Source organism: Macrobrachium rosenbergii, chromosome 6, assembly GCF_040412425.1.
Source record: "Macrobrachium rosenbergii isolate ZJJX-2024 chromosome 6, ASM4041242v1, whole genome shotgun sequence".
NCBI lineage: Eukaryota > Metazoa > Arthropoda > Malacostraca > Decapoda > Palaemonidae > Macrobrachium > Macrobrachium rosenbergii.
Window position 1 is genome coordinate 20,454,804 of NC_089746.1, and position 12,909 is coordinate 20,467,712.

General features: G+C 37.3%; 1 protein-coding gene across 2 annotated transcripts in view; it reads right to left on the minus strand.

Moving 5' to 3' along the window:
* Positions 1–885: 885 nt before the first annotated feature.
* LOC136839286 (moesin/ezrin/radixin homolog 1-like) overlaps positions 886–12,909 on the minus strand; it is a 29,955-nt gene continuing 17,931 nt past the window's right edge. For both annotated transcript variants that reach the window (XM_067105098.1, XM_067105099.1), the window contains exons 3-10: positions 10,405–10,584; positions 9,944–10,051; positions 9,027–9,280; positions 7,928–8,074; positions 7,035–7,295; positions 4,003–4,360; positions 2,756–3,172; positions 886–2,304 (exon numbers count right to left, since the gene is read on the minus strand). In XM_067105098.1, coding sequence (XP_066961199.1) covers positions 2,140–2,304; positions 2,756–3,172; positions 4,003–4,360; positions 7,035–7,295; positions 7,928–8,074; positions 9,027–9,280; positions 9,944–10,051; positions 10,405–10,584 — 1,890 coding nt within the window. In that variant the 3' untranslated portion in view covers positions 886–2,139. The remainder of the gene's footprint in view (positions 2,305–2,755; positions 3,173–4,002; positions 4,361–7,034; positions 7,296–7,927; positions 8,075–9,026; positions 9,281–9,943; positions 10,052–10,404; positions 10,585–12,909) is intronic.

Here is a 12,909-nt window from a genome sequence, read left to right on the forward strand (position 1 = left end):
AAAAAAAACAAGTTGTACACCGGATGAAAGGGAAAGTTTGCGCCGAAAAAAAACTGACAGAAGTTTCGAGATGGTGCCTTCTGATGGGGAAGACCCAGGGGAATTTATCCCGAGCTCCCAAAAGGGCAGGTGAGACAGGTATGCCCGTGATATTTCTAAAATGCAACCCGGCAAAAAGATGTTCGGACTTGTGACTCACGGAGCTGGACTGGATACGTTCGCTCGCTCTGGCGAAGCGGCATGATATGTTAATCTCTCGCTCTCTCTCTCTCTCTCTCTCTCTCTCTCTCTCTCTCTCTCTCTCTACCTACCTATCTATCTATCTATCTATCTATCTATCTATCTATCTATCTATCTATCTACCTGTTTGTCTACCTATCTAGCTATATGTCTATCTGTCATGCACATGAGAAAAATATATTTTAGTATGTATGCTTTTATAGATGCGTAGATGAGTGCATAAAACAGGGTTTTGCATGAAGGCATACAAGATTATATATAATAATAATTTTTACACGATTCATTGTGACCTTGTATGCATAGCCAATTGTCATTACTGTATTCCTGTTTTTACTGATGAATAATACTGGTTTAAAATCTCCTCCAGAACTTCTCTCAGCGTCTCTAAACTCGCAGTCGAGAAGAGCTCGCACCATGAAATTAAAATCTCACTTTGAGCAGCTCCAATTTCATAATTATGTAATCTCGTGCTTCCTTTCACTGCTTGGTTCTAGTAACAGGTTTTATTTCTTTGTATCCTAATTGGTTCGTTGGTTCATAAGGTCTTTGGTTCATTGGTGCTGTTTCAGCCCATTTGCTCAAGAGATGCATAAACTCTGCATACTTTTAAACGCTTAACCTGAAGGTAATAGAAAAGGGTTAGAAAATAGTATATCCTCATTTATTGTTAAATTACAATAATACTCGCCCCTTTCTACAACCGCGATACATGTCAATAGATAACGATGAAATCAACAAAGTACAACATATAAAAAGAAAATAAACATTACTTAAAATTACTTATTAACATCAAGCTTTGAATTAGCTGATAATAAGAAAAGATAGCGATGAATCATGAACTTTATTTATGATTGTTTAAAATCTTTATTTATGACTGTTTAAAATCTTCCACCTGGAATTGATAATGGTCTTAGTTCATTACATGTTAGTTTATATACATGATTTTCTTTTAAATTTGTGTCTTGGATTACCTTTAAATATCTAAATCTACGGAAGGTGTAATATAGAAATGATTGTAAAAACTATCATATGGAAAAAGCTGAAGAAATTAATATAAATCAAAAGAGAATATGCTTTTAATTTTATAGAAATTCTCAGACCACCTCAAGTGAAAGCATTTGAACATGATTTATTAAGATGAAGAGGGAAAGTTATGATGGAGGAACTGTTTTAAAGTGGTGCCAATTTTTAAAATACGGCCTGGAAAAATATTGACATAAACTCTGAGCAATGTAAACAAATGATTGCTTATCATTTCATAGATCAGGCTTTGTTTTCGGTTTAACTATAACCTAAAGAATTTGAATTGTTCACCGATTAAGTCTTTCAAAATCACTTAGGCAACCCTGGACCAAAAACATAGTATAATACTTGAAAAGCAGTATGAGGTCCATTATATCTATCATTTGACCCCCAATAGATTCTATCGCGTAGGACTATGCCATTGGAACGACGACATCGTCTGTTTGGAAATATTACATGATAATTACCAATAACCAACAGAAAAAGGATTAGATACAAAGATCTCGTAAAATTACATTTTTGAATTAAGATAAATTCCGATAGTCATGTCCCTATAGTAAACACATTAAAATGGCACGCCATGACATCTTGTGTTTTTATTCATCAAATCATAGTCAGTTTTTTCCTTGAAAACGGGACACTTTTCTTGGAAAGAACAAAAATCAGAGGTCTGTGTTAAAATGATGAACTTAAAGATGACAATATATACGAGTATATGATACTTCCTGCACAAGAGAATGATGCCATAAGCCTTTTGACGCACGCAGAAGTAGGCGAGATGTCTCCATGACAGGAGATTCACACCTAACTTTCAAACTGTTTAACATCGGCCTTCGTTTCCCTTCCGTCATTTTTCTCAGCATCTCTCAGGGTCTACTACATGTTTTCGAACTGGTCCACCCGTCGTTTCGTATTCCCTTTCCTCACTTCTCTCAGTGTCTTGTATTTAGTTTTTCCTTCTTTGATGTTCTGGCTGTGAATGACGTCCATTTGGGTCTCGGAACCTTGCTTGCGCTCGGCGGCCAAAGAAAGTTTCACTTCCTGTTGGGAAATCAGAGGAGTTAAGCCTACGTCATCTCCCTCGTGCCTAATCGAACGTTTCTTGCTCTACTGGCTTTTAGAGATTTCGTTTTCGTAATTTTGGTGCGCTAACGGTTAATTTGTATTCAACAGAATTACGCCGTTGTTAAAGTTTGGATAAGAGAAACGCTAATACAAACTGTAAACTATAATAAATAAAAAAGGCCCACCTGATGGACCAACTGGGGGGCCGATAGTGTGGCCTCCAAAAATAACCTAGGATAATGATAACCACAGTCTACGTGATGACAAACCGACTGTACACAGAAACGGACATGATAATGATCAGTGGCTGTTGTTGTGACAAGATTATGGAAACTGAAGAGTCAGAAAGACGTCAAGGACCATGGGTTGACTTTAATTTCCTGGTATGATGCAAAAGGATACAGATAAAGAATAGTAAGTTTCCTACCTCTAGCAATTTCATTCTTCTAGTAGAGGCCGAGTCTTGCTTGGGCTCGTGAATCTCCAGCATCTCCGGGGTGGGCGTAACCTCGGGCATCTGGTAACTGCCGCCAAACATGGAAGCCCGGTCGTTTGTTGCTGTCCTATCACTGGCACTACTACTGGTGCTCGATTTCCTACTGATGGAATGACGGTCTATCGTCTCGGCTGCCTCGAAGCCGCCGTACATGTCACCGTTGTAGGCACGTTGCTGTAGACCTACTTCCACTCTCTCGGAAGGGAAAAAGTCTGGCTTGATGACGTGCTTCATCTTCTCTTCTTCGCTGGAGGAAGAAGAAGACGTGGAGGCTTTGCGAACCAACGAGGCAGTAGCCAAGGCCTGAGTTGCCTCCTCTTCCCTTCGACGGGCCTCTGCAACCTCTTCCTAAAGGGTGACATGTATAAACCGTCATAAACCATATGCTATCACAGATACAACTATAGAGGTAAATCTACTGCACAATGTTTGCCTGTTGTCTACAGCAAATAGTGGTTTGTTAAATGAGTTTTCTATACCAGAGTGAAAATGATGATGATGAAGTAAGGTGCTAATTTTAGCTTACCTCGTCTTGAAGAACTGGTAGTAGAAAACATTCGTCTATTTTTATTAGCACAGTTTTTGATTATCCAGTATCGATCAGTCGCCCAGTATTTTGGACTTACTATGTAAAAACTACAAAAATTAACTAAAAACTATTACCAAAAAATAACTCCCCCTTGAAAAATAAATATTTTATTTGTGACCAAGGCCCAGTTGACTTGACCATTTGCATGACCAATATATCTGTGATGATAATAATAATCTCAAATATTTGTGTCGCCAAATTAAGTTCACGATGTGGTAGGTGAGGCTACATACTGTGAAAAATCATGGTTTTCAAGAAGCCCATAAAGTGTTAGTCTTTGAGGTTTACAAACTGTTTAATTTATCCTGTGATATCCCTGACAAATGAGGCTTTAGAAAGAAATAATGTAGAGCAATATAGACGAGGTTTTCCTTTTTCATACAGTTAGCATTTTGCTCGTGATATCTCTGATCTCGCATTTAATTTATTCTTCTACTCAGTAGCAGAGATAACTAACATCAACGATCATGTAAATTTGTACAAATCTGCTCATTTATTGTAAACTTAAGTTGGGGTAAATTCTCATTATTCTACAAACTCTGCAGAAGTGCCCGGAGATGACGGTATCTCAGAGATGATGGTATCTCACCTGCAGCCTTCTCGTCTCCTCGTCTTTGTACTGCACTTCGTCTCGAATCCGCTCGACCTCGTCCCTCTTGGATCGAATCTCCTCCTCTAACCTGGCCCTCTCTTCGGCCTCCATCTCTTTGGCCTCCTCGAGGCGCACCATCATGGTCCGCAGTTCATCCTGTTTGTTCTCAAGTTCCTCCTTGGCGCGCTGCAAATCCCTGAGTTGCTCCTCCAGTGCCCTGATGGTCTCCTGAGCGTGGTGGAGGTCACTCTGGCGCTGTTCCATCTCGCGGTTCATCAGCACTAGGCGTTCCTCGAATTCTCTCTGGCGCTTTTCCGCCTCCTCTCGCAAAGCAATTTCACGATCGAGTTTTTCCCTGTTGAAAGGTATTTGTCGTTAGTGATCCTCATTGTCTAGTCGTATACGATAAAGGGTATGGTTTTAAAATATGTATACCAGTATCACTATTCGCATGATCTTTTGAAGATAGCTTCCTAGATATTCACTAAATAAAATATACAACACCTGCGACTTTCATGTGAAAAAGATAAACTAAAGGGATAATGAGTTTCTTGGTAGTTTTTTTTTTAATTTAAGGAATCCAATTGAGCTGTAATCAAATTAAGAGAAAGCTTTGGTTATTTATTTACTTCCACAGTTGCAAGTCCCCATTCAAAAATTTACTCCTTCAGATTCTTTGTAATAGTTTGCTTTAAGAAATCACATCCTTTCGCAAATTTTTTGCCATAGATAAGTATCTGGCCTAACATATTTAAATAAACTGTGAATTTTAGCATGTATTATTTACACGTTTTTTATGGAAAGATATTGATATATACAATTACATTTAAGACCTTTATAATTTTGTTTTTATCAAAAATATCAAATTCACTCATCCTAATTTTATTTAAATGTCAATATACAGTCCATATTTCAAATGATAAATGCTTTACAGCTGGGTTTACTAAGAGTATTACAATGATATGTCTTATGATATGTATGTTTTCTGTGAAATTAATATGTTATTGTAATGTTGGTATATTTTCTCTTGTATTTGTCATATGTTGTGTTGTGTGTTGACAGATCAGGCCTCAGACTAAAAGGGTTGGTTGGCTGTGTGATAAAATAAGATACATCTTCCTGTAGGCTTTTGTGTACACAGCTGAATGTTTGTTCAGGTTGGTGACCACTAGAAATCCTTTATGCAAGAGAGGCTAAAAGCACTTAAGTTATCAGCCAAAAGGGAGAAGGGATGACAGACAAGGATATTGTTGGTTCGCCTCTGTGTTTGTACAAGTGTTCAAACTGGAAAACCCTTGTCAATCATACAGATAAGAGGCAGGCCTATATAGCTCTCTGAGCTAGAGAATAAATTATCTGTTTATCCCTGTTGGAAAGGGAGAAATTCTGTTTATTCCTGTTGGAGAAGAAGAAACTTTGTTTATTCCCGTTTCTTCCAGGGTGACCACTTTCTAAAAATGCCTAACTGGCAACACAGGTTTAACCTCATAAAGGATTTTGGTAAAACTATTCAGCTCAGACAGAGACCTGGTAAAGATAGGTTGCTCTCTCTCTCTCTCTCTCTCTCTCTCTCTCTCTCTCTCTCTCTCTCTTTCTCTCTCTCTCTCTGTCATCCCCCTTCATGTAGAAGAGTGTAAGATTTGTGGTCACTCTCCAAACATATAAGTTTTGGAAACTGTTAATAATATCTAATGCTCCCTTGGTAGGATCTGATATAAGATAAGAATGTTAACAGTAACAGTCCTTAAGTAAAAGTGTATATTGCTGCAGCAAGAAGAAAGAAAAAAGGAATTGTGTAAAAGTGTTCAGAAACTTGTATAAGGTAAAGTGGGTTTTTACTTATTTTTTACCATGGTAAAAGGTAGATATAATCTTTAAATAGATTTTGCCTTAATGAAATTATTGTTGTTAAACTTTTTGTGCATTTTTATATGTTCTTGTTTTTACATTTCTTTTGTATGTTCTTGTGTTTACAATTTCATAGTTTTACCCAAATTTTTGTGTTGTTGATTTAACATTCATTTGGGTAGCACTTTATATGTGTTGATACTTCAACATTGCATACTTGTTTTGATTTTCATTTGTTAAATTTCTTTTTCAAATTTGGAGTAAATCTTAATAGTTTGAATTTTGCTCAGTTAACATAATTTCTTGATAAATTAGTTTTGTGAATTAATTTTGTTTAAGAATTAATTAAATCTTATGTTTGTTTTCAAGTAATAGTAAATTTTTTCAGATTGTGAATTCTAATTATAACTTTTGAAGTTAGAAATAAATTTGTGTATTCAAAAGTTTAAAAGCACAGTGTTTCATTTTGACCATCAGTGAATAGGGTTATTTGTGTATGCACAAAGTAAGTGATAGACATGTTTTGTTCACCTCTCCTTTGTGGAAGTGAATGAAGACCAGGGAACAATTATAGTTGTTTGATGGAGTGATGCCCTTTCCCTCTAGTATATTTATTGCTTAACAGTTATTACCTCACTCATAACTTGAATTTTTTCAAGTGATAAGCAAGTTTTAAGGGATCACTGTTACCTTTAGAGTGTTCAGTCGTAATATTATTGTTATGAAGGTTCAAGTATCTGGCTGAAGTGAGGTAAATTTTTAAATTTAATAGTTGTGTAATAACCAGATACTTGGTCACTTCGTGACAGTTTGCTAATATTCAATTTTTAAAATTTGATATATTATCATCGACATTGATCCGCTTGCCTGATTTATCCCAGTGCCTGTTGTTTATGTATATATATATATATATATATATATATATATATATATATATATATATATATATATATATATATATATATATATATATATTTGTTAAGACTTTTTCATTTATTTGTTTTATTCATTTCTGTTTTACATCACATTTACCATTTCACATTTTCTGTGGAAGCTTCAGTGGCAGATTAATGGTCATTGTTAGTTTGCCCCATATACGTATCCATTTTGAATCGCAGCGGCCAAGTTATAGCACTGATTACATCCTATGGAACCCTAACATATCAAAGGATTTGACTTACCTGGCAACCTTCTTAGCCGTTCTTTCCTCACGTGCCTGAATTTTCATCTGCTGGACCTCGATGGTGTCAGCCATGCGCCTCTTGACGCTGAGGTCGTGATTTCCCATACAGAGCGTCAGGATGGTCTTGTTGACCCTGACGTGGGGTGCCGTGAAAATGAAGTCCTTGGCTGTCTTGTCCACGGGCTTGATGATGAACTTCCTTTTGTTGAAGGTGATGTTGCGGATCTCCACCCAAGGAAAGCCAATCTTTGGTGTGAGCCTGTGATCAAAAATGAATAACTCAGTTAGTCAGTAATTAATTAACAGATAAATAACTGAGGACTATGTATCATAAGGTAGACCTTAAGCTGATTTACATAGGCTGAAAAGTAATGGTTCTACTTTCCTTTTTTTATGGAAAGAGTCAGTATTTTTGGTGCCCTAGCAAAGTTCAGTAGGTAACAGAAAAACTCCTAACATACCACATCTCAAGAAGGGAAAACAGTGTATGTATCCAGTATTTAGCTCTGGTAAACACCTAACGATAAGAATCCCTGTAGAAGGGTAATGCCGTTAATGCACCTCATGCGGTGCACTGTAGGCATTACTTAAGGTTCTTTGCAGCGTCCCTTCTGCCTCTAGCAGTAACCCCTTTAATTCCTTTTACTGTACTTTCGCTCATATTCTCTTTCTTCCATCTTACTTTCCACCCTCTCCTAACGATTGTTTCTTAGCGCAACTGCGAGGTTTTCCTCCTATTACACCTTTAAACCCTTTCTACTCTCAGTTTCCCTTTCAGTGCTGGAAGACCTCATAGGCCCCAGCGCTTGGCCTTTGGCCAAAATACTATATTCTATATTTTAAAAATAAAAACTCACATTTTCTGTAACAAAGAAATGACATCAAGCTTACTTATCATTCTTTTCGTAGACATTGATGCCGAGAGCGTCAACGCCCAAGTACACCTCTGTGCCCCTCTTGTTCTCGATCTCAAAGTAGTTGACGCCGTACATCTCGAGATCCTGCGCCAGCTTCAGGTACTCCATCATGGCTTCCTCCCTGCAGTGAGTAACAGTGAAATGAGGTCTCTTAAACCACAGAGTTTCAGACATGCCTGCTTCTTCTGAAACGAATAGGAAGTAGAAGAACCCAAAAAATTCTCCTCTTCTTTCCACTGTAAAGAGTGATACAACTTATGGCATGCTCGTGGCACACTGTAGATGGTACTAAAGATTCTTTGCAGAGTTCCTTCTGCCTCTGCTGCATCAGTTCTGACTTTTACTTTCGTCTGAACCTTTTAATTTCTTACCACACCCCTCTTCAACTTCTTTTAACGATACTCTACTCACCGTTTCACATTTCATTCCAGAACAAATTCTGAGTGAGAACCCCATGCATCTAGATACGCTAATCACTGGCCTCGTCACACTAAGTGATACTACTGCTAATAATCTTTATTTCTCGTCTTCCTCCACACACACACATATATGCGAATTTGTACATAGTTACTTCAAAGAAGTATGAATTTTTATCTTCTTATGTAAACACACGAACGAATAATTTTGAGAATATGCCTGTATATATATATATATATATATATATATATATATATATATATATATATATATATATATATATATATATATATATATATATATATATCTGCATATGTATATACAGTATATACAACTATAAATATACATGTATGTGTATGTATATATATATATATATATATATATATATATATATATATATATATATATATATATATATATATACATACATACAGGCATACGCTCAAAATTATTTGCTCGTGTGTTTACATAAGAAGATAAAATTTCATACTTCTTTGAAGTAACTATGTACAAATTCACATTAGTGTAAAAGAAAAATTTGGGTTAGAATAAATTAACTTTGTGCTTGTACAAGCTCTTGCCACAAGTCTGTGTTGGTTTGTCAGAGTCTAGAGGGCCACATCAGGCCTCTGCATAAACCAACCAAGATCCCGTACCTGAGAAGTCCTCGGTGCTCCTTATGCCAAACAGTGATTTTGTCTTCCCACTGATCTCTCGTGAGTTTATGCTGGTCCATGACGCGCTGGGGGAGCAGACGATCGTTGGCCAGGAACCCTGGCTTGTGATATTCAGGGATGTAGTCTCCATACTTGGCCTGAACTGCGTAAGACGACAGGAGGGTCGCAGTTTCTGCCGGGCAATAGATCTCGTCGCTCAGAATGGAGCTCTTCACTTGCAGGTAGAACATGCGCTGTTGGGAGACAGACTCACAATTAAAAAGAAGAAAAATGACACTAAAATACGTCGATGAAGAATAGTACCACAAGTGGATTCAGGCATTTCATTGTTCATTGTTTATCACAAGGGATTATAGGAAAGATGGTTGGAGATGCCTGTGTTTTATAGTTCACTTTGCTCCTCTTGTTGACCTTCATTGCCCTGAACCTTTCCTTCACTTCGGCTCCTCCCCGCTCCGTTCCCGAACTCATCTCCCTTCATCTTTCCCCACTTTGATTCACTTTAGAACCACTTTCGTCATGATCTCCCCGCCCTTATTCTCCTACTTTCCCCTTATCCCCATCAACAACTATTCTTCCATCAACGTCTTTTCCAAGCCTTTTTTTTTTTCAGGCCTTTTCCATCTTCCAGTTTCCCATACTTATTCCTGATGGGTTTTCCTCTTCTTTCTCACTTCCTTTCTCTCTCCCGTGTCCGTAAAATTTCTTTTGCCTTTTCTTTCAGTTCCAATGTTTTGGAAGATTAATATAAATTACAATTACCTAAAACTATTTCTGCAGCAATTTCGGAGATCGACTAAAGCTCGACAAAACCTCTTGAATTAAGGACAATATTGTTATCTCAACTGAGATAATATCAACTGAGATTAGGATAATTCTGCAACTATTCTACTTACCAGCGTGATCTCTTGAATAATTTCCTCTCCTACGTCCTCCGGGTAGAATTTTGCGCGAAACCTGAACTGCAGAGGATTTTCGTGTTTTTTGTCCACTTGATCAAGTACCTGTAAAGGAAGTTTCAATTACTCTCTCTCTCTCTCTCTCTCTCTCTCTCTCTCTCTCTCTCTCTCTCTCTCTCTCTCTCTCTCTCTCTCTATGTCTTTATACGTTTCTTAGAATATTCCTTGACTGCCACCTATTCCATTTAAATTATCTTAAACTTATTAGCTCTCATCTTTTGAATGTGAAGATATCTATATCTAGCCAGATATCTTCTTAAACCTTATTCCGTAAGTATTTACGCATCTTCCAGTGCATTCACTAGAAGAAGGAATTACTCCGCAAACAAATTCATCTGTCATGAATGCACACAAGTTAGAACCTATTATATTTTACTTGACATTCTTCTTCTTCTCACCTTCTTAGTGAGGACGAGCCAAGTGGTATAACCTTTGTTATCGACGAACTGTAGGCCGAAGAACCAGACCTCTCGGAGGCCTATGGTTCGGACGACCTGATCGAAGAGCATCTTTCCCGTCGTCGAGGGCTTGATGGAGAACTCCAGTTCTGCGTCCATCGTCGTGATGCGCACGTTCACCTGAAAAAAAAATATATATATATATATATATCGTAACTAGATTTGGAAAATGATGTGATCGTGAAGGAAAATGGGAGAAGCAAGAATAAAAAAAAATGAAAAAAGCAGGATGATCATTAGATCGAGAGCGAGTAGGCTTGTTAAGACACAAGGAAGGCTACTGCCTACGTACGTAAAAAGTTTGATGTAATATTAATCCCTGGGACTTTCCTAAAGAGTGCAGCTGACATCAATAGATACCAGATACAATTCAACTTGTATTTTAATGTTTTACTTACATTTTTGTTTATCTATTAATTTAATTTATCTATTTTTCTAATAATTGATCTCTTTCTGTATTTCCCATTTTTACCTTCTGTTACCTCTTTCGAATGAATACCATATTCTTTGGAAGCTTGAATTTCAAGTCAATGGCCGCTGTGGACTTGTTCCATATGAACAGGGTTCATCTCCTGAATAATAATAATAATAATAATAATAATAATAATAATAATAATAATAATAATAATAATAATAATAATAATAATAATAATAATAATAATAATTTCTTTTAACAGGAATATTGGTAAAATAATTCTCACTGATAAAGAGGTGACCAAGCTGCAAGTCTGGCAGATTCCCTTCCTTTTTGGCAACTTTTTTAAAATGACCTTACTGAAAGGATTTAAGAGAAATTCTCCGCACGCACTGCGTCACTTAGACTGCAAAGGGGATACAGTACAGGGGTCACCATTTGTGCTTGAGCCATTGCCAACTTTAACACTTGTCTTCATCCAATTATTTGACAATAATCAGGGTAATGCATTCAAAATAAGGAGGGAGGGGTTTGGTATAAGGTGTAACCTTCAAAAGCCCACAATTTTCTTTTACAAAGACTAGAATAAGTTCTCACATAAACCTCAGGCTCAGAACTTACTGAAAAGAGAGGCTGTTCTTTAACGCTGACCCCTACCCTTCCAAGGCGCCTTCTCCCTGGACCTCAATATAGACTTTAGGCGAAACTAGGGATTCCATAGCTTTCATTCCACTGCCAGTTCCCTATCTGACCTGGTTTGACACTAATGTCCCTTGTCCAGGTAAAACAGCTCATTTCAGAGGCTCACTAGACAGCATATTTAGACTGAATGCAGTATGCAGGAAGGTCAAAGTCAACCCATTTCCTCAAAAGCGTAGGTTTTTTCGCTTTTGCAGTTAGAGTACCAAGTTCTAATTCCTTCGCCTTGTAAGAATAATGCCTTGGCCTTTTTCACTGAGGTTAACAAATTTATAACTGTTGTGATGACCCTAAAAATTATTATCATTCTTCTTATTTTATTTCGCACTTCTATAAATGCTGTTTTCTTGTACTGTCATGGTAACATAATCAATAGTATCACTGTCATCAAAACTTTTTATCATTTGTATTATTGTTAATACTATCAGTTCTATCTGTTATCATTTTTATCATTGCTGCCGTTAAAGTTACGTCACGCTGGAAGCATACTCCCACTGTTATGCCCATCCCATTACGGAATGATTAGTTATAATTATTACTCCCTCCTCATCTCGGGTTTCGTAACACTCGTCAGACCATCTCTTCCCTTAAATTTATACTGTGGAATCAGCAGATTCCCTTGACTGCTTTAGGTATCTCACCCTGCATTCGTTTATTTCTGGCTGTCATAACCCGCCATCGTTAAGATGATTTATAGCTTCCTTCAGATTTTATTCTTGTATCTTTTTCTCCTGTTTAAAAAATCTAACTGTAGCTTTGTTACCTGAAGGATGCCCCGTGTCTCTTTCTCGAAAAAAAACCTCCATCTTTGTTAGCTGTACCTCTTAAAAAAAAAACCATAGCACATAAACCAAGTGACCACATGGAACTTCCATAATCGTTTGCTGAGAGGACAAAGTGAAGGAAAATCGACGTGGAAAATGTTCTGTAATCTCAAATATTCGTCGGAGAAACTTATGACATCACAGCATTCTTCAAGATGACGTAATAATCTACACTTGAAGATAGCGCACAGCACAATCGCGCGTTGACGAAAGGTCTCGAAATGCGTTCTAGATACCAGTGTGAACGTATCTCAAGACATTTAAGATGAAAACTGAGGGCAGCCATGATCTTTACTGACAAGTCAAAGCAACTTCCATTCTTCAGACAGCTCCCCCCCCACCCCCCCGCCCAAGGCCCCACAACACTACAAGCAAATCTCTTGCTAGCAGATGGGGAAGATTTGAAGGCGGTTAGTTGACATTTAAGAGTACATCAATGTATATCAAAGATACTCGTTTAGTTTAACAGGAACTGCTTCACATTCATAGGTATTTGGGTGAATATGA